Source organism: Melanostigma gelatinosum (assembly GCF_949748355.1).
Source record: "Melanostigma gelatinosum genome assembly, chromosome: 13".
Taxonomy (NCBI): Eukaryota; Metazoa; Chordata; class Actinopteri; order Perciformes; family Zoarcidae; genus Melanostigma; species Melanostigma gelatinosum.
In genome coordinates this window covers 10,682,143-10,703,721 of record NC_136646.1, presented here as the reverse complement: position 1 = coordinate 10,703,721, position 21,579 = coordinate 10,682,143, and the positions used below count along the sequence as shown (strand labels likewise).

General features: G+C 42.3%; 3 protein-coding genes across 3 annotated transcripts; 2 read left to right on the top strand and 1 right to left on the bottom strand.

The window, feature by feature from the left end:
• Nucleotides 1-399: 399 nt before the first annotated feature.
• On the top strand, nt 400-4,229 carry polr3h (polymerase (RNA) III (DNA directed) polypeptide H). Its single transcript, XM_079281319.1, has 6 exons — nt 400-736; nt 1,574-1,670; nt 1,954-2,040; nt 2,753-2,816; nt 2,962-3,196; nt 3,402-4,229. Exons 1-6 carry the CDS (start codon nt 626-628, stop codon nt 3,450-3,452), a joined length of 645 nt encoding a protein of 214 aa, XP_079137445.1. The 5' UTR covers nt 400-625; the 3' UTR covers nt 3,453-4,229.
• A 765-nt stretch (nt 4,230-4,994) lies between these two features.
• On the top strand, nt 4,995-10,330 carry LOC306787194 (cold shock domain-containing protein C2-like). The gene is made up of 4 exons (XM_079282278.1): nt 4,995-5,134; nt 7,128-7,521; nt 7,637-7,759; nt 8,212-10,330. The coding sequence occupies exons 2-4, from the start codon at nt 7,343-7,345 to the stop codon at nt 8,372-8,374; spliced, it is 465 nt and encodes a 154-aa protein (XP_079138404.1). The 5' UTR covers nt 4,995-5,134; nt 7,128-7,342; the 3' UTR covers nt 8,375-10,330.
• An 890-nt stretch (nt 10,331-11,220) lies between these two features.
• Nucleotides 11,221-21,163, bottom strand: pmm1 (phosphomannomutase 1). Its single transcript, XM_079281199.1, has 8 exons — nt 20,868-21,163; nt 20,037-20,148; nt 19,040-19,116; nt 16,919-17,010; nt 16,700-16,799; nt 16,097-16,172; nt 13,440-13,555; nt 11,221-12,562 (listed from the first exon to the last, which is right to left on the bottom strand). Exons 1-8 carry the CDS (start codon nt 20,949-20,951, stop codon nt 12,440-12,442), a joined length of 780 nt encoding a protein of 259 aa, XP_079137325.1. The 5' UTR covers nt 20,952-21,163; the 3' UTR covers nt 11,221-12,439.
• Nucleotides 21,164-21,579: the final 416 nt, after the last annotated feature.

The following is a 21,579-nucleotide window of genomic DNA, read 5'->3' as shown; positions in this document are numbered from 1 at the left end:
ATGGGATGGATGTGTTTAGAAGAAGAAGAAAGAAGAAAGTTCGTGTTTATTTCCTCCAGATGAAGTTTTTAATGGCATTTTGTGAACAGATAATTGAACAGTTGTGACATAAAGGTCATTCCTTTGAAAACAGAAAAAGGGTTGGCATCAGAAAGTTTGCATCCATTTGGCTAATATATTTTTATAAGATATCTATCTTTTTATTAAAATATATATATATATATATATATTTTAATCTGTAAAAAGTATAGAAACCAAATGGCACGTTATGGTAATACTATTACAAATAATCGCATATCAATAATTATACACTATATAATAGAGCTTCACAATTGTGCACTGTTGCTTTAAGTTTTGCGACAAGTCGTAAAAACGCATTGTCGTAAACCATCACGTGGAGACATCATGGCTGCGTTTGAGTTTGCCGTAGATTATTACACTTTTATTCGTGTCTTTAGCTAGATTGTGAACAATTGTCGAAATTTTGATTTGATCACATCTCTGCAGAAAAACAGGAAATGCTGTCCCGACAGTAGGAGACACCCCGCAGCTCAACTGACAGCTCCGTTCAGTCGTTTCTCCGCAGTGTGTGTGTGTGTGTGTGTACCTGCTCACAGTCTGCAGCATGTTCGTGTTGGTGGAGATGGTCGACACTGTCAGGATCCTTCCGTGGAACTTCCAGAGACAACTCAACGAGGCCATAGTCGAGGAGCTGAACAAGAAACTGGCCAACAAGGTGCGCGTGTGCGCGTGACAACACACGTTTACACCACAGTTAACTGTAAAAAAAAAAACTCAACTTTATCTCCATTACCTTTATTTAATGAAGCCATCTCCTAGGTGCAGCAGGAGAAATAAGCACAATAATGGAGACAGACAACGAGAAACTACACAGACTCACTATCACAAACAAACAGCATCAGAAACAATCACAGATCTCTGAACAGATTCCACAATGAAGAGGTTCAATCCATCCAATGTGAGAGGAGGCGGTCAGATGTTAAAGGACTGTAATGAATTCCATTCACACTTAACGCTGACGTAAATCCTCCATCCATACGACTGATGATTGTTCTTCAGTTTACTTTTTCTGTTCTGTATCTTCCACCATGTGTATCATTGGAGACTTAAAGGGACAGTTCACCACAAAAATACATATTTCACCTGTAGTGCTATTTATCACTCTAGATTGTTTTGGTGTGAGTTGCCTAATTTTGGAGATATCTGTCTGCCTTCTTTGGGATATAATGGATCTATGTGTCACTCTGCTTGAGGTGCTCAAAGCGCCAAAAAAAATGACATTTTAGAAACTCAACATCAATGTCTCCTTCCTGAAATCATGACCCAGTTACTCAAGATAACCCACAGACCTTATTGTGAGCAGTTAAGGTCTGTGGGTTATTTTGAAAAATATGTATTTTTGACTGAGCGTGTGAGTTATTTCTGCTCTGTATGTATTTTATGTTAAAGTTAAGCAGACAAAGGCAGTTTGGCTGATTGAAAGTCTGCACTTGTGTGGAATATTGTAATTTCAGCGTGTCTGCATTACTCTGACCTCCTTTCTTTACCTCAGGTGGTCTTCAACGTCGGCCTGTGCATCTGCTTGTTCGACATCACTAAACTGGAGGACTCCTATATATTCCCCGGGGATGGAGCCTCACACACTAAAGGTATGATGAGCCTCTCTCATTTCTTCATGTACTGCATTTTCACTACAGCTTTAGATTTTAGATGCATTGCCACATTTTGCAACGCCAGTCCTCCCACTTCGTTTTGTAGTTTTAATTTGTTTATGATAAATTTGATGTCCTGTTTAGCCCTGCTAAGAGTAAACTCCTGTAGGACATAGTTTATTGTTAAAGGGAGGGTTGATGGACGGTGTATCGGCTGTGGATGACTTCACCTAACTCGCCCGCTGAACGGTTCCCATCTTCCATCTGGTTTTTCTTTCAGTTCATTTCAGGTACGTTGTCTTTCACCCTTTTCTCGATGAGATCCTGCTCGGCAAGATCAAGTACTGCAGTCAAGAGGGAGTTCACGGTAACTTCTGTCTTTCCATCTCTGCTTATTTGATTCAATCTCCAGAAATGTGTTCTCTGATTAATTCTCAAGGCTCAAGGTGACGTAACATCTTGTTTTGTTCGACCAACAGTCCAAACCCAAAGATATTGAATTTGCAATACTTTAAAACAGAGAGAAGCAGCAAATCCTCACGTAGGAGAAGCTGGAAATAACAAATAAACAATTGACTGTCAAAATAGTTGTCGAGACATTTTCTGTAGATCTACTAATTGATTCATTCAGTTGTTTGCCAATAAAGAATAGATTCAAGTAAATTAGTAATTAGTCAGTTCTAGAAGACAACATTGTATATCCGCGTTGTTTATTGATTTATTTTTGACATATTTTATTCATTTAATAGTGCTGTAGTTTAAATCTTCACTATTCCACTTACATGAGTTTGAATAAATCCCTGAGAAGAGTGCTTTTTAGGATCTGAGAGGTTTCCAGTTTTGTTTTGGTCCACTTCCTTTTTCTCACCTCTGGTACCAAAGTCACATGTCGCTGTCCTCCGCCTGCTGTCTACAGCCCATGTGACTTTTTATACAACATAACTTGAATGTTGGAATGATAACGAGATCTGGTGTATGTATTAAAAAGCGTTCGGCCTGAAGGCTCCCATGTCTCTGCTTATACGTGCACCAGAAGACACAGAAGCTCTGTGGTAAGACGTCACCTTTCTGTTTCACAGTGACGATGGGCTTCTTTGACGACATTCTCATTCCACCGGAGTCTCTTCAGCAGCCCGCCAAATTGTATCCTGACAGAAAATGTGTGATTTTTATCTTCAGAACAGTTTTGCCATGTGCATCACATCGCTATACTATGTCGACTCTGATCTAGACTTGATTGTGACTGTAGTTGAAGTCGCAGCCGAGCCGTCCTTAGCTCCAGCCTCAGCGATGAAGCGGAGCAGGTCTGGCTCTGGGAATACGAGACGGACGAGGGGGCCCACGACCTCTACATGGACCAAGGGGAGGAGATCCGTTTTCGGGTGACTGATGAAGTCTTCCTGGACACCTCGCCGACGGGCCCGGCCGCCGCAGCGACGGAAACGCCGGCACAACCGGGACAGTCGACGGCTCCGCCAGCGGAGGCCACCGAGGAGAAGAAAGAGTCACCGTACACTCTGATTGTAAGAAAACGCCTCATGACTAACACACATCTACATCACCAGGAGACCTCTTCATGGGAAAACTTCTGTGTTTCTGATAAAAGCGGGAAATTCATTTGGAATTGTGACTGAATCAGACTCTGTGTATTTGTCCCAGTTAAGGGGAACACTTTTTAACACAAAAGTAGCTTCACGTCCATCCTCACCCATTGTGCTGTTGTTCCAGGGGACCATCTGTGACCCGGGGCTGGGGCTGCTGTCGTGGTGGAACAGTTAGCACTGCAGCGGAGGAAGGAGGACGTTTGGTGGTTACGAACAGCTCGGTCAGCGTGACCGATCGGAGAGGCGGGGGACGGCCGGCTGGAGACCCAGAACCCACTGGTTTGGATGCAGAAGTGGAGGCATCAAAGTGGAGCTCTCTGAACCAAGATGCTGATGGTGTAACGTGCCACATTGAGACTTGATTGTGTTGTAAATAATGCCCTGAACATACCAGCTCCGTGTCGACGTGTGAAGTTGACCGTGTATTTCAAGACGGAATCATTTGATTGACATTCATGTTCATTTAGTGTATTTCACATGAAAATGAACCCCTTAATTCAAAGGAAAACATTTAATATGTCTTTAATTATTTGAATCATAATGGCATCATTACTTTCGTATGATAGTCGGACATACACAGGTCACAAAAATCTGACTTAATGGGTCAAAGTAGGTGCTGTTGAACACTGAACAGCATGTCAGGGATGAATAAAGTTGGTGCCGAATGATGCCTGAGAGCTTACGGACACTCTTGAGTTTAAAGAGGAGAGAAATAAGGATGAGTGATACTTTTGTTCATAAAAATTAGACCCACGGGACAAACGATACCGCATTTGTATCAAGATTCAAACAAAGGTAACATTGCTACAGTAAATAATCATTTTCAATTTTAAAATATTAACTTTTTATTTCAAATGTTACCTCAAACAGGTTTTTGTGCTCGCTTCCTCAGTTTCTGAAACAGCCTTGTACTAGTTAGTTGCTGTTTTTTGCCTGCCAGTAAAAGGACGTATCATCAGCGTGAGTGGTTGTGATTTGTCATGAGTGTGATTATAGGAAGTGTATCAGAAAACGGATTGGCGGCCAGCCTTTCAATCCCACCGTTTGAAGGCCACAACCCTGCTTGTGTCTAACAGCTGCTCAGTCCACTCTTAATGTCGCTCAGTGTTAGTTTAGCAACCCACACACTTGTGTTTGATGCACAATCAGACATGCAGTGTGGGTGGGTGGGTGGGTGCGTGCGGGCGGGTTTCATGTGACAACTGCGTGGCGGATGTTTGTCTCAGTTGATTGTTGTGAAACTAGGTCAGAGTGTACAGAGTTTATACCAACAAAAATACATGGTTTGCATGTGAACCTCCTTGCAGAAATATCGCCCATACAGCAAGCTTAGCTTAGCTTTACATTTGATCTCTCATCACACACATGCCAGCATTAGACCTTTACAGTATTTTTATTATTTTTGTTGCTGGCATGTTTATGTGATGAAAGATAAAATGTAAAATCCATTGCATCTCTGGAGTCCAGTCCCATAAAACACCCTTTATAATAGAGCAGCACGAGAACAGCTGCGTAAACAGGGACTTTTTGTTGTTTTTTAAATCAACAAATGTAAAAACAAATAACTCTGACCCACTGAAACCACTGTTCCCTCAACAAATTACACACATGACAAGGAATGAAGAAAGTCCCTTTCTACACACACACGCGCGCGCTCACAGAGTCGCATCACGCCATCGGAATCTCCGCCAGCTGCGCAGACTCAGCAGCCCCTCACATCGGCACATCAGGGTTCTCCGTCGGACTGCGCTGATTTAGTCGACTTATTTATTTAATAACTCGTTATATAATACACACCGCCTTAAGGCACTCACTCACACACGCGGATCGCCCTCAACCCATAGCGCGCCCAATGCAGTAAGTAACATTTCTGTGACTACATGCCGAGTCCGTGCAGAGGGAGGGGGGGGCAGTGTGGCTTTGTTTTGGGATCGGGACAATGTATTCTTTGTATGCTCGACGGAACGACCGCTGAATAATTGAGACCGCTTTTATTATGAGCTATATTCATCTGTGGCTGTATGGAGCACTGGTCGGTGTAACATCTCCACCGTATTTGACCGTCATCTGGTCTCGATGATCGGACCTCTCGCCCTGCTTTTGTCCACGTTGTATACTATCAAATAGCATCGACGGGTCCCCCCCCCCCCCCCCCCCACACACACACACACACACCTTTCACACCTTTTGACAAATTGCGGATATCAGGACTGTCAATTTGGTATTAATTGATTGAAGTTATTTAGATAGGCTAAAATAGAACGAGGGCAAAGCAAATTAATAAAATATGGGATTTTATGGTGGTTCTCTGAGGTATAAGAGAAGTGTATGACTTCCACTGAACTCCACAAACACACATTTCATACACACACTGCCTTTGCATAATCATGGAACAGGGACATGACCCTCTGTGGCTTAATTTCTGCACATCCAGATGTTCACCTGCTGGTGTCTTTGAACTCTGAGTCGCTCTCAAAGTAGTTTCTCATCATGAACCAGTCTGGTATTGATCACGTAGACCTCTTTGTAACGTTCCCGGTGGTAACGCCGTGACATTAGGATTGTAGTCCTCCTGTAAGATGTGCAATTGTATTGCATTTGGGAACGGGGCACTGGCGTCACGAACGCACCACTGGAGGCGGTGTTCTGCAGCTGTTCTGACGTCACGAGCTCGGCCTGCATCGTTACAGACGAGAAGAGTGGGCGTAAAAGACACGTAGGCTCGTATATGGAAAATGACACGATGTTTGTTGTCCGGACTGCGTTAATGTTTTTTTAGGGGGTGGATTCACCCTTTAGTGCTGACAGGAGATCAGTCAGTTGCCTATTATCCTAACCTTGAAAATATCACAGTGGGGGAAAACCGGATTAGGAGGTATTGAAGGGCAAGGTCACCTTACACGATATGTTGCGGATTTTAGTATTAGGGAATGATGATCAACACAGATGGACAGAGGAATAATTCCCCAATTCTCCCTAAATGGAGACTGGATTAAGAGCACACTGTGTTACTCTGATATCTATGGAGTATACATCGCAATGATGGTGCTCTGTAACACACTGAACAGCGGGAATGCAAGTCGAGTAGATGTGACAATTGAATCTCCACATGTATTCATACGCTGCTTTGGGCAGCTTCAGCTAGAAACCCTGTAGTATAATAATCATGGGGGATTGCCCGGAAATGCAGTTTGTTACCAACAGAGCCGAAGGAAACATTCAAAGGCCAGGTGACAAAAAGAAAATGGGTGTTTTTTGCATTCAATTTGGGGCTGGATTTAAAGGGGCACTCCACCAATTTTACATCCCATACATACGAGACCTCAGCTAAGTGTAAAGTCTTCAGTGGTTGATTTTTTTGTCAAATCAGAGATAATAACCCTGATGATGTCTTGTGTGGGTGTGTGTGTGTTTTTGAGATGAAAACATGCAATTGATCTGCATCATGGGGCATTTTGGAGCCATATTATTTTGATAATTCTTATTAAAATATATCCCGAGCAAGCTCCCCAACTTTAGGATACAAGATAATCCCTGGAATGCCCCTTTAAATAAGGGACTTGATTTAAAGGACTTGACAATTGACTGAGGAGGCGTCACCTCAACATCTATTTCGCTCTTGGAAGTATTTTTATCTAATAACATGAATTGGACATGTAATGGTAAAACAATATATTCCTAGACGAAAGGAACCTCACATGTCCCTTATTTGTATGATGTTTCTGACTTGAACAGACCTATTCTCAGCTGGACGACCCCTCCCGTCCCCCCTTTCCCCCATCAGGTCTAAAGCCACATGACAACTCTCTGATCCTCATCCATTCTCTCCCTGTCATCGTTCTCTTCACAGCCTGGCCTCCTGACAGACTTGAAGTGACAGCCCTGACCTGGATAGCGGCTGTGCCTCTTGTCCCACACTGAGGCAGGCCTCTCCAAGCAGAAGGACTCACAGATAGACCAGCGGACAGACGCCTGTGTCAGCAGCCCGTCGGCATCCTGCGGCTTGAACACTAGCAGCGGCGTCCAACACTGCATCCACGCCATCCTCCCTCATCTTCTTCTGACATGGCAGACCCCGGCCTCACGTCGCCCTCTAGGATCCCGCTGCGCTCCCCCAACACCTCCCTCAGCCTCTCCTTCCCCTTCCTGAGGGAGAGGAGCCGTATATGGGAGGGGAAAGAGCAGCCGCTGCCACGGGATTTGCCCAGCCCGTTGCCAACCAAACGCAACCGCACCTACTCAGCGTAAGTATAGTTTATTCCCCAATGTGGTGGAGAGGAGACCGGTGTTCGTGTCCCAAAGTGATGTTTGATGGATTTGATGCTGATGCCTTCATTGTTTTCCTCTCTTTGTCTGCAGTACGGTACGTGCTCAATCAGGTCCCGTGTTTAAGGGCGTGTGTAAGAACTTCTCCAGGTCACAAGGCCACGGCTTCCTCCGACCCTCCCACGGTGGCGAAGAAATCTTTGTTCACATCTCAGAGTGAGTGGCAAGAACACTTAACGCACACTTATATGATATAATCATACAGATTTCACAGCTGTCGCCTCTGAGATTCATAGCAGGCAAACACGGCGCGGCATTAGCGGAATTACAAGAAGCAGCACAGACTCGCTGCAGAACTGCAGCGTCAACTCATTGGACTGCAAGGACTCAGCAGACTGACACCTGAAATACAGGGACATGCTCAGAGTACAGCAGTCTGTAGTTCTTTTATTGTGTCTCTTTATTCAGCACAAGCTGTATGCCAAATGTTACTGCGGCCTCAGCAAAAGCAAATTTGTAAAATTACACCTACTAGCACTTCTAAGGCTCAGTAATTAAGACAGACAGTAATTGTCTGTACCCCCTTCTGCACATCTATATACCAAGACAGTACGAAGCAAGACTCGTTTTGACTCATCGTTCATCGCTCTACTTCTGCTCTCTTTCAGCATCGAGGGGGAGTACGTACCAGTAGAGGGCGACGAGGTCACGTACAAAGTGAGCCGGGTCCCTCCCAAGAACCTGAAGGTGCAGGCGGTGGAGGTGAAGATCATACATCTCAACCCAGGGACGAAACACGAGACCTGGTCTGGCCAGATCATCAGCTCGTAGACCTGAACTGCGGGCCTGGTTGGTCGTGCAGGGCTGGGCGGGGATGAGGATGGACCTGTCGTAGGACTGATAACTTACAATCTGTGCTAAAACCCTTTCTTTAAAAACACGTTTTATCTCCACAGCAAAGGGCCTCGTGACAATTCATGTGTCGTTGGTGTCCACTCGCAGAGCGGACGCACTGTTCAAAGGTTGTCCACTGCACTGATGAATCTGCTGTGTACGTAAGACTGACCATTTAGTCACTGTTAGGAAAAATACTTTTTTTGTTTTATTTATTTATTTCTTTGTCATGACAGCAGTAATAAAAGTCAGATTTGAGATGGTAAAGGGTAAAGGGACCGGCGAAGGATCAAACTGGGCCTCATTTTTCACAAAGATCCGCCGTGTAAAGTATGAAAAACGAGTAAAACCGAGGACATAATTGTGTCGCAGATCTGCAAAGTGAGGCATGACAGCTGAGTGTTTGTGCAAGGAAGGAGAGCGACGTAGGACAGAAGGCCGAATTCACTTTTACTTCACTTCTTTGCTGCTGTTGTGCACTTGTTTACTTCACCAGCGTTTCCAGGATGTTGGGTGCAAGTGTGGGTCAGATTATCACAGCATACACAGTTCAGATGAGAAGACACTTTGAATTCAAGAAGAAAGATAACGGATGTAAACGCAAGTAGTTATGGAAATTGAAGTTGAAGAGTTTTGAAGGATTGTGTTGTTGAGTGAAAGGAAGTTGAAATGGCAGGTTGACCAACACAATGACAGTAACCCGGAATATGAATAGTTCTACGTTTGCACCCTAGACAGGACGTCTCATGAGCTCCTTTTGGGTTTCAGGTCACCAGTTTAGAAACATGACCAGTTAGGACAAAAACAGGGGAAGTTTTATTTTGAAGTGAGTTCAAAGTTATGAATCCAGTTTGTCTTTGACAGAAAAAGCATGAAGGGAGACCAGGAGTGAAACAGGCAGATCACATTAAACCAAGCATGAATACTTCAAAAAGATTGAAAAGAAATGACATGCTTTACAGTGACGGGAAAGCGACTGCAAGTATTTTCCTGGAAAACACATATCCTTGGTTGTGTCTTGTTTGTGGTCATTTATTTAATTATTGATTTGATGATTTAATCAGATTTGTGTGTGTCCTCAGATTGCAAGCTCTATATTTTGGGTAAGTACAGTCAAAGCTTGCACTTAAGAAAGTTGAACTTCCAAAATGAAAACTGCCAGAAAAACTGCTATTGACATCACTGTCAGGTTTTTCAAAATTTGTTGTGTTGTTTGAAAAAAAAAGTGTTTTGAAAACGTCTAGGGAGTAAAAAAAAATAATTTGTAAATCTCTTTTTCTATTATCAGAAAAAACATGTATCTGTGTGTGGTTTATTGAGCGTATCAGTGTAATGGTGACATGACTACATAGTTGGTGCCAAAAGAGATCAACGTCACATCAACGTTGTTTGTAGCTGTTCAGCTTTTGCTCAGTGTGTCATTTTCTATTATGTCTGTTCCATACGCTCTATGCATCCCGTCTGTCTGTCAGTGTCACTGCCTGAACTTGTTCAACATTACTTTTGATTTATTTAAGGGTATTTTCTTTTATGGACGAGCCACGGTGGTGGTGATCCCCATGATTACTTCTACTGAGCCTCGAAAGAACATTGAAGCATTTTATGATTCACACGTGTGATGGAAGCTGTATTTCTTTAGTTGCGTGTTAGAGCGAGACTGAGGGAGGAAGAGCGGTATGAACGTTGGTCAACATGTGAGGCTGTTTGTAATAAAGAGGTCACAGGGTTGCTTTTGACCACAGACATCACATCCTGTCAACATGTCCCCAGACTGATCAGTATGACAGTGACTATTTCAATTCATTACATTTTATTCCATCTATTTTGAGATTTCTGAATAAATCAGACATTTTGTGTTTTAGGTGTGGAACCTAAAGCTAAGCTCACCCACTGACACGTCAACGTCTGTCTTCATTGGTAAAACAATTGCATGAACCACAGGGCTGTTATTGAGGAGTAAAGAAAATAGCGACCATATGGCAAAAAAATTAAATAAATAAAAGAAGATATGCTTAATACGATGACGTATTTATCACGTCACTTCCTGCCTTTTTTCTATTTCTAGAGACGCATCATCAGCATAAACTTGATGGTGCCCGAGGAAGAACTTGAAAAAGGCTGCAATCCAGAGCAACTGCCGATACAAGCCTTTTGTGTTCTTCCTGCCATTTAAGTGCTTGTGTCTATCACATATTTAGTATCATACATTTTCTGCAATCAACGTAGACCCCTTTTTTTACTGTGTATTATTACACAGCCCCGAATGGCTTTTACAGTGGGGTTGAAAAAAAAATAATACCAAAAGAAACCAACATAACACAATTAGCAGGGTTCTGTCTTTGGTGCTGAATGTTTGAAATATAAAGTCTAGTGCTACTTATCGAGTTATCAGTGACTTATTGGTAAAATAAGTAGTTCACTCCGGTTACATACATTGTTACAGTCTGATGGTCGTGTGCCTGCCAAAACTTAATGTCAGGCACTGCTGACTAAGATTAAAAGAGACATTAATGATTGTTAAGGGGAATACATTTTTAATTTGTGCACAAAAACAACCACAAGTTGAATTGTATTTGTATCTTTAAAGCATCTGTGTAGGTGACATTTGAATGTTTCTGGCGTCTCCCAGTGGAAAAATGTAAAAACACAAAGGCAAAAAAAATAATTTATGATTTCTTTCAGAGTTTATGATTTTGTGAGTGAGTTACATGTAAAATGAGCACTTTTAAGGTCCAAGCCCAGTTTGGTCCAACAGGACAAAGAACAACACTTGAAAGCTGAGGTCGGTGACATGATGTCAAAAACGTTTTATTACCATGAATTGAGCCAAATTCCTTTTTTAACCATAAATGACTGGAAAACGAAAAGACCGATCTTTTTAATCAGTTAGTGACACATTAAAAGCTCATCTCTGCTGTCATAAAAGCTCGTCTACATGGTCCGTTGAGTCTTTGTTGTTGGAGTGTTTACAGTCAGACACAGAACTGCAGCTGATATATGATTTATCAAAAGCCTCATATTTACAACAACGATACAATCAAGGAGGCATTCTTTTTCTGAACCATGACAGAACATTGACCCGCCATGGGAAAATCAAAGCATCAGTGTTCCCAAATCTTAAAAATTACTTTAAAAAAACACTTTAAGCATCCGTTGAAAACTGCAGGAATCTGAAAAAGATTAGCAATACATGCAGTCACCCTGCGTGCAGTCCACCACGCAGCTCGTAAAAATATTTTACATAAAAAGCTGTCATATCAACTGACAAAGGTTGGCAGAGTGACAGTAGCTCCATTCACTGGTTAAGATAAATTCATTGAGTCAGTAATGTTCAGTGTTTAAATAGAAATCGGATACATTTTCAAAAGAGACACTTGATATTTAAGGGATTACACAGTAAATAAACAACACGTCGCCTCCAGCTCAGAGAGCTGGAGAGACATACAAATACCTGGAATGATTCCTATATCCTCAACTTCAGAGGAGGACTCACAAAACAAGTAAATGCTTCCTCACCGGCTTTCTCTTTCACTTTAGTTACCTTCTTCAGCAGTGTTCAACAAGACCACGCCAACGATTGGTCAGAAAACATGCCAAACATTAGTGCAACACATCATTCGATACGCTGAATTCATTCAGGAGTAATCATTTCCAACACTGCTGAATATTTCAGAATCTCTCATCTCAATTTCATGTCACATGCTACACATCGCAGTGCTGTTACAGTACTGGCAGAGTACTTGAAAACGTTCCCATACATCAGCATGTAACACTTCCTCAGTTTCTGTCCCTCTAAATTAAAAAAAGCAGCTGGATTTATTGCACACATTTAGTTAAATCGCTGTCTATTTGTATTAAGAGTAATCCTATTATTAATACGGAGATGATCAGTAGTACCTTGCAGCAGTTATAATCTGGGTTGGAGTTGCTTGTTGTCGTACCAGCAAAGACCCACAGGCGGGGAAAGGGCTCGGAGGAAGGGGGGCAGGGCATTCCAGGACATCAGGGCTCATGTGGTGGAGCCTTAAAGAAAAGCTCCCGACAGAACCGGGCCGTGTCCTCCGGAGAGTAGACCGTGAAACCGATGGTCCGTGGGTCGTTAAAGATTTCATAGTCGTTTCCTCCCTGAAAAGAGAATCATCAAAGATTACAAAACCCACATTAACATTCTTTCAGCCAAAGCTCTCTGATCTTTAAGCTCTGACCCTGGACCAACCGAACACTGAAGTCATCGCCTCATCAAAAGCCATCACTGAAGTCATGTCTCCAGCACCACAGTCAGTCAGCTGATCTTTGGGATGTGTTTATGGTTGGCTTTGCAATAAAGACTTTGTGAAGGTAAACCCCAGAATACAATTGAAGATAATTGTCGGAATTTCAGGAGCAGGACCACTCCTCAACCGTACCGCTTCCTGCATATCCAGAAATACCCGCCTCCTCCTGTTCCGCTCTCGTATTCGGTACCCTCCCCGCTTTTTCTCCCCTCCTCTCCTCTACGTAGGGTCCTGGGGGGTTTCGCCGTGCCCGGGTGCTACGGTGTATTCCCTATCTAAGCTCCCCACAGCTCATTCGGCTAACCGGACGAGCTACATGAAGCTCAAGCCTCGCATCTCAATCACGTTTACCTTCAATATATCTGTTAAACGCTTCCATTTGATGGTGTGGTCCTTGCTCGTGAATGGAATCTTGAAATTGCAAGATCTGTTATTTAAGAGAAGTCCTAATGCTGCTGATATTGTAGACAGCAGTGTGAATGAGTGCAAATCCCTGCAGCCAGGCTGCTAAACATTTGTGAAAAGAATTCCCAGAAGAGTGGAGGCTGTTATTAGCAGCTGATTCATGCCCATGGTTTTAAAATGGAGATATTCAACAATCAGTGTAATCTTTATTTGTCAACGTACTTTCGATCATGCAGTGTATAAAGGATTTAATTAGTAATTAGTGTCAGTATCCACCTCACTGCACCCAGCCCTCCTGTCATGATTTCCCAGGATGAACTTACGTCTGACGTTTCGTTGCCAAAGAAGTAGATGGCGTCCAGGCCCTCGCTGTCCAGCAGCTCTAAACACAGTCTCTTGTCCCAGCCCTCTGGGAAAACGTCAAAGCTGATGAGACCACCTAAAAACACATGACCAACAGGACTTTGTTATCATCCTTGTCTTGATTAGTTCATCATATGCATTGTAATCCTTGAACAAAACATCTTTACCGGTGCGATGCATTTTAAAGAGGGAAGTTAAACATTCTGTTATCGGTTAACGGGCATTTGCCAATTCTTTCAGGAAAGAGCAGACAAAGAAGTGTTCATGTCTGTTTACAACACAGTATGAACCAGTACACTCAATGTGTTGCCTTCCCTTTCGCATTCTTCCACCTATTTCCACTCAACAAGTCTGTCTCTGCAGAACAAACGTTGTTTACTGTCTGAGCAGAGGCTGTGACTGACGGAGGCTTTTGGAGCCCCATTGTTCAGCAGGTGCAGACTTGTTTGTTTTAACAGTTGGCAGAGAGCGACACACTTCAGTCAGGGAAAAAAAAGGATTTGCCACAACTAAAACACACACAATGTGTGTCCATCATTGACCGACCAAGTCTCCTCTAAAGTTCTACCCAGCATTTCCCTTTCAATCTTCCCTCCCCCCTAGAATACCATTCACTGCCTTGTCTCAGCTTAAGGGTTTTAGGAGTCAACAACAAAGGCAACAGCTGAGGAGCATCCAGCCAATCAGAGGGCTGTTTCACTCACCCACCCTCCACACGCCTCCATCCCAAGCACCTTTAACCCCACACACCTCAGTGCTTCAACCGCTTCTGGAACAACCCATCCCCCGGCCTGCTGTCAGCTTTTTACATTCCTGAGCAAAGAACAAAGTCGGGCTGCTAAGTTGCTGACAATGCAGAGATGTGCCTGTAAACCTTTTCAACCACTTTGCTAAACCCCCAAAATCTAAATTAATTACACAACTTGCCTTTTTAAAATACTAATTACTATGTTGGTTAACGTCAGACAAAAATGCACAAAAAGTGAAAAAGTTCCAATGAATATAAAGAAAGGAATCGAATATAACTTTAAGAAGCAATGTTTGGAAATGAGTAATTTAAGGAATTTAATATTAAACATTCCTCAAAGGGTACTTTGGTGATTCATTTTTACCTCACTTAAGAGTTCATTCAACCTTTTGTACCAAAGAAAGGTACCAAAACACTGACGAGGAAGATCTGGGGTAGATATTACGAAGAGATCAGCAGTATTAGCTACAAAGGGCAGCCGCGCAGAAAGACACTGAGGAAGGCAAACAACTCAATCTCAAACTCTGTTCATCAATCGGCGCATTTCCTCTGTGTCAACAAAGTGAACAGTAAAACATCTGCAAATGGCACCGATGATACAAACAACAACAACTGTCTCTCTACCTCAGCAACCTGAGTGGGTGAACGATATCATCCATCTGGACAAAGTGAAACCTACTTGAAGAAAAGGATCAGGTGCTGGAAATAATATCTGACAACACTGGGGTTGACAGAATAAGAACTAAAAGCCTGTGCTTTGACTAATAATCAGATCTGATACTGTACAAACACACCTCCCCACCTAGACTGATCCCTACTGTTAACCTGTCAATATCTTTAGTCCATTGCATTTATTTTGCATTTGCACCTTATTGTTATCTTTTATATTTTGTATTGCAACTGCAGAGCAGCAATTTCACTCAGAACGAATAAAGTTTTATGTTGTTTTATCTTATAAACTTCAGTTAACGTGATAGATATATGGTGAACTTTGTAAAGTTAGAAAGCGGACATGACATGAAGTCACATTTCTCGTTTGTGCTGCGTGCAAAGGATCTAGAACCGGAATTGATTAGAGGAAAAACAAGCCTGTCTATCTCCTTTCTTTGTCTGTATTGTGAACAGCCTTCAGACGTCATCAACTGAGGCTCACACCTCGCAGAGCACGTTAGCAAACATCCATTATCCGATTAACCTCACTGCTGCTGTGTCACCACACAGAGACAGGGTGAAACTGTGTGTTTGTGTAATAGTTAACAAAGGGCTCCAGATATGCTGTAAAACTGGTTTGTCATTAAACTACACCGTCATCAGGAAGACAGCGAGATCCTGACAAACCACGCTCCAAGAATACAAAGAGAGTTAAAACTACAGTAGATTAGGTGATGTCCAAACATGCTAAACAGATCTGAGCTTTGTTTCAACTCACATAACTATGTTGTAAATTCTAGTGGTAGTCAGAGGTTTCAACGCTACCATGAATATAATATGTAAGAAATGACTGATACGACAAGTCAAATTCTCATGGAACATTGTCATCTGTTGTTTTGATCCCTTGTTCAGGAGACATTTGATGGTGATATCAGGGTTCAAAAGGTTTAATACAACGTGTAGTTTGCAGGGGTGTGGCCATCAGGACTTTAATGAGTGTAGGGAGTTGGGATGCACTGACATGAAACCGATTCTTACAGGAGTACCTTCCAATACGGAGTACTGACCCGACACCGCCACGCCCCATTTCCTAAATGTAATTTGAGACCAGTCAGAGTTAGAATTAGTGGGTCAAATATTTCAGGATGTTTTTTTAGCGAGTGCACACGCTTAAACTTGAACAAGGTTTCTCTGTCAGTGAGCTTTCGACTCTCTCACCTTTAGTGAACTGTAGTCCCTTTCCAGCAAACTCCTCTTTCAGGGCAGCCACAAATTTCTCCCTGATCTTCTCTCTCTGTGGAGAAAGAGACAAAGCAGTCAGACGTGGCCAACCTTGTCGCTGCACACAAGCCGTGTATCTGCATTTAACACACTTATAACTAGTATCTGCTCCGTTCACCAATGTTAAATGTGTGCAATCTGTCACGCACAGGCCGAGTTGGTTCATTTAATCTGAGTATACAGGATCCAGCTGGATAAATGTTAGCAGGCAGCTGAAGGGTTAAACCTCTCCTCCTCTGCTGCTCTCTCCTTCCTCCATATCGCCTGGCTCTGTGAACCATCAATGGGCAGCCTGTTACAGTAAGTGGTCCTGAAAGCTCAACATTGTTTGACCTCTCTCCGTCTGCTTAATTGAGCACATTTCATGGAACCGAGAGACGGAGACGTGACTAGTCCGTGACTAGTCTGTGACTCTCAGTGCCTGATGTGTTAAAAATGTACAGCTTGTTTAATTTGGCTACTGTGGATTTTAATAAAGTTACAGTAGGTTTCAATCTCATTGCAAATCAGGTGAATTTGCACGAATGGCAAGTCTTTTACCTTGTCGATTTCAGAGAATTCAATTCGCTCCTCCAGAGAGCAGCTCCGACCAACTGGGGAAATGTTGAGCATTCCATTCCTGAACTCAATGAACGTTCCCCTGCCGGCAAAAAAGGACATGCTACTTGTTGAGAGGACTTAAGTGAGGCAGAAACCTGGATTGGGTCTAAAATAATCCCAAGTGTGTGGCCTGTTTCATAAGGTTGGTCAAAGGCTCACCTTTTCTTTGGCAGCTTGATGAGCCCCATGTAGCTGAGGCAGAAGTTGATCAGGTCCTGCAGCAGCTCCTCCCCGATCTGGTTTTGTATCGCCTAGACGAGCAGGGGTGTCAAACTCATTTCCACTCTGGGCCACATCAGCATCACGGTCGCCCTCAAAGGGCCGGTTGTAACTGTAAGACTGTATAACTAACTTCTAACATATTGTTAAATAACTCTCTCTGCATTTGATTATTGTTTATTCAAGTGTACAAATATTGTACATGCAGTTATATAAATGAAAAATGATATTTAAACACATTTCTGTTATTATAACATAAATCATTTTAATTGAGGGTTAAGAAACCCACATGACTCTATCAAAGATCAAACTATTAAAGAAAATAACAAAGACAAATATCAAACACAAGTTATGACATTAACTTTGTTCAAAGCTGTTTGTGTCACCTCTCTGCATCACTAATGTTCCTCCCTGTCATCGTCCTGTGCATGCAGCTACATCCAAGAGCTGCTCACTGAGAGTCAGGTCTGATGAACATGGATAGATGCTCTGTATCCGTGTTGTCTGTGCTTTCATCAACAGTTCATTAGAAACACAAGTACCTGCTCGTCTCTTAGCTAGCTGTGTTGTTAGATTGCTGCTAGTTCATCAACTCGGTCTGCGATGGTGTTTCTTCACAAACTGACATTTGTAAAAGTCAGTATCTGGTCGGAGCTCTGCTGACATACCTTTAGCATTAGGGGTGTAACGGTACGCGTATTCGTATTGAACCGTTCGGTACGAGGCTCACAGTTCGGTACGCATGACGAATCGAATACGTTTGAATAAAAAAAAAAAAAACCTTTTAAACCTTTTCCTTTTATTTAACCAGGTAGTCACATTGAGATTAAAAATCTCTTTTGCAAGATGTAAGTAACAATACTACATAACATGAAGGAGCAGTTTTTGTTTTTTATGCTTGTGTTGCAAAGAAGACACCCCAGAAGATGAGTCACTCAGGTATAGTTCCATCATTGTTCAAAGTCAAAGAATAACTTCATGATGTTAGTTGTAATGAATAAATATATTTTAAAATCAAGTACATTTCTCTGCCATTTATAGTTTTCTACTGTACCGAAACGTACCGAACCGTGGCTCCACTGTATCGTACCCAACCCAACCGTGAATTTTGTGAACCGCCTATTTAGCATGCACTGGGCTGTAGCTGTGTAAATATATTCTGCTGTGATTGCAGTCTGCCTTTTAATTCTTGGACAACTTGATGTTTTTCTTGGAGGCTAAATTTAGCTCCGTGTTTGGTGTCAAAATGCCGACGTGAATTGTATCCTTCATCACCGACACGCCTCATAACACAGAAGACAGACCCGTTGTTCTCCTTGAAGCACAAACATGTATTCGCTTGCCCATCTTTCATTACATTTTCTTCCCTCTGCATAATTTTTTCTCTTCGTGGACATTTTGGGATTATTTGTCGATCTTTTTCAATTGTTGGAAAACAGCTTTTCGGGCTGTTGCCTCTCTTGTCCACCTGTTGTGATAGTTTTAATGTCGGTACACAGACAACATGCTATCTCATACTTTCAACTTTATATCTCATACTTTTGACAATGGGGATACTTTTATTTTCAAGTCTAACTTTTAATTATTTAAAAAAAACAAAAAAAACAAAACAATTTATTTTAGTTTTTGCTGGCGGATTCGCGGGCCACATAAAATAACGTAGAGGGATGCCGCTGCACTTTATTCATAAACACATGACAGGGTGTGCTCTGTCCCATTGTTGCGACAGGTGACTGAAACTGATGATTTTTTTGCCCCGAGGAGGTTTGTCAAGGTGCAGGAAAAAAAAAGTCACCTTGGTAGATTCATAGTCGTAAGTGGTTCTTTTTCCTTTTTTCCCCTTTCCACTCTTCGGTTATCGTCTACTAAACATAACCAGGCTAATTAAATATATCACTTGTCTTCTTTCTTTGTCCGTAAACATACGTTTCATCACACAAAATGTGAAGCATGTACGTCATACAATCATGTCGTCCTGTGTTTTTCTCAAAATAGATAACGTGTTGAATACGAGGTGATATCGTGACTTAACATGAAAGATGGGACTGAATGTTCACTTACATGCTTCGAGAGGAGTTTCCCATCTTTGTATTGCACTGTCCCGTTCTCAGCAAAGACATAGTCAAACTTTTGTATCACTGCAAGAGAGGAGACAGATGGAACGTTGCTACGTGTGCTCGTCTGGTTCTTTAAAACACACACACACACACACACACTTAACTAAATTAACAGTGGCTCTGCCACTAAGGCCTGAATATGAATAAGAATGGAACAGCCTGCTATTTCTACCTGGTGGCAGATTACAGTGTATGTAACACTGCCTGGAAAAGCCAAGTTTAATCTCTCTGACCTTCCCATTCACTTTAGCCTGTAACTGCCCTGCCAACAACTCTCTGCAGGAAAAGTCTATAACTTTGCCTGAATAAACTGCTTTGATTAATTTACCTTCAATGACACAGCATTCACATGCAAAACAGCATAATCCAGCAAAAATAAAAGCATGCAGAAGATGATTATAAAATAACTGCCGGATTGCATGTGACAATTAACAATCAAATACTCTAACTGGGTTAACAATGTAATAAAAGTGTTATTGGAATTAACTGAGTCATTTTTTGACTTCACATTATACTGCAGCAGCAACAACAGCATCTGCTGCGAATGTGTGCATCACAAAGTATAAAAAGATTCACCTTTCAGCACAAACCACATGGCTCAATCTTGGCACAACATTTACATTTCTGTAAAACCTTAATAATCCTCCTGGATTGCGACACAGATAAAGGATGAAAAGGGTGATCAGGCTTGTGTTATCATCCTTTTTTATAGTGGGTGTGTGAGAAGGATGTTGTGTTACTCTCTATATAGCTGCATAATGGCCTAAATAATCCCACATTATTCCCAAGGACCATCCTCTCAGCTCCACTCTCTGTGGACTGGTGTCTAATTAAGCAGAAGTTACACCGAAAAGAGTCATGCAGTGTGAGCCAGCTGAGTAAATGATACAGCATGCAGTGAGTAAACCATCTGTGGTTCAGACAGGAAGAGGACTGCTCACCATCATCCCCGAGCTGCTCAGCTATCTTGGAGTAGTCGGACCCTCCCACGATGCCGATCTTCACTTTCCTCCGCAGAGTCTGGAAAAACTCATCCAACTGTGGGTCGATTTTCTGCAGATTACAGGAAAATGCATGGCACATTATCGCATTGTGTTAACTGGTAGAGCTCCCTCTCAAAACACACACACACATGCATGAACCGTCATTAAAAAGGCAAATCTGTGTTATTGAAGCATCATTACATAGAACAGAGAACAATGGACAACGCTGCAGAATTTGCCTTTGTGGCAATATAATTTGGCACAGATTTCCAATTATTTCAGCATGTGGAAGACAAACTCTCAGCTGCACCGCATTGTGTAACACACACATACGCAGACACACACACCAGTTACCTGAACCCAAACATTCAAACTCAATGGGCCAATGAAAAATGAATGAAAAAGGCAGAAGCACGGAGCAAAAAGCATTACAAAATAAATTGGACTGAATAATAGAAGAAATACTTCATCCTTTAAACCTTAAATAATTTAATAAATGACAAAACCACCAAAAACTAGGTTTAGGAAAATGGCAGTTTTCCTTTAGTGAGTCTAAAGTATATTATAGAAAAACCTCTTAAAGCCCACGTGAGGTGACAGTTTAGTTTCCATGTGTGTTTTGACAGAACATACACCGTGTCCTCCCACACTCTGAAAATAATTCGGAGGCAAATCCGAACGGGAGAAGAGCGAGAGGAGCAGGAGCTGCAGCGAAGCAGGGAGCTATTATGAAAGCTTATAATCACCAATAACCGATGTTATCGATCTGGATGGGAGAGAGCTGCTCACCTCTCGTGGTGCTGTCAAAGTGCCGTCCACATCAAACAGGCAGAGGATGTTTCGGTCGGACGAGAAGCTGTTTGATTTCTCCATTTCTTCTTCTCTTCGACTTTTTCTTCTTGACAAAGGTCCACGCTCATGCAAACAAACACGTAATAATACACATTCACGCGAAGGATAAAATAAGCAAAGTATCCAGCAGCCAGTTTCAATATCTAAATGAATAAAACAGACTTTAAGGTTTTGAAGATGGTAAATGAAATCTCCTCGAGCGCGCTGGCTTCTTACGCTTCTTTAGCTTCTTCTTCGTGTCTACAGTCCTGCTGTCACGGCTCGGCTCCGATCAGACGTGTCTTGTTTCTTTTGCGACACTGTACGCTACACACCCGGCAGCCAATCACAGCCAGGGTGCCGTGACGTAAACAAGTGGGCGGGGCGGTTCAGTCAATAGCCAGCTGACCTTTTACCCACAAGAGAAGGAGCGAAGTGATGGATGCAGAACAGAAACAGACCAGGAAACAACAGAGGATAAGTCGTACAAACAGTTTTCTGGAGTAGAGTAGTACCTTATTTATGAAGAAACACCACAGGGACTTAATACGAATGAATACAAATCATGCATGAGAATAAGGGAAGTAAAAAGTTATTAATAAACAGATCTAAAGCATGGAGCAATATCATAATTATTGCGACTGGTTTGACTCATTTGGGACTGTAATTG

Excerpts from the sequence above, each read along its gene's own strand:
- polr3h (XM_079281319.1), top strand. The coding sequence starts at position 626 with ATGTTCGTGTTGGTGGAGATGGTCGACACTGTCAGGATCCTTCCGTGG. Across the intron at positions 737-1,573 it reads ACAAGAAACTGGCCAACAAG|GTGGTCTTCAACGTCGGCCT; the intron begins GTGCGCGTGTGC and ends TCTTTACCTCAG. Across the intron at positions 2,817-2,961 it reads CTTCAGCAGCCCGCCAAATT|CGATGAAGCGGAGCAGGTCT; the intron begins GTATCCTGACAG and ends CTCCAGCCTCAG.
- LOC306787194 (XM_079282278.1), top strand. The coding sequence starts at position 7,343 with ATGGCAGACCCCGGCCTCACGTCGCCCTCTAGGATCCCGCTGCGCTCC. Across the intron at positions 7,522-7,636 it reads CGCAACCGCACCTACTCAGC|TACGGTACGTGCTCAATCAG; the intron begins GTAAGTATAGTT and ends CTTTGTCTGCAG. Across the intron at positions 7,760-8,211 it reads ATCTTTGTTCACATCTCAGA|CATCGAGGGGGAGTACGTAC; the intron begins GTGAGTGGCAAG and ends GCTCTCTTTCAG.
- pmm1 (XM_079281199.1), bottom strand. The coding sequence starts at position 20,951 with ATGGAGAAATCAAACAGCTTCTCGTCCGACCGAAACATCCTCTGCCTG. Across the intron at positions 19,117-20,036 it reads TGAGCAGCTCGGGGATGATG|TGATACAAAAGTTTGACTAT; the intron begins GTGAGCAGTCCT and ends CCTCTCTTGCAG. Across the intron at positions 16,173-16,699 it reads AATTCTCTGAAATCGACAAG|AGAGAGAAGATCAGGGAGAA; the intron begins GTAAAAGACTTG and ends CTTTCTCCACAG.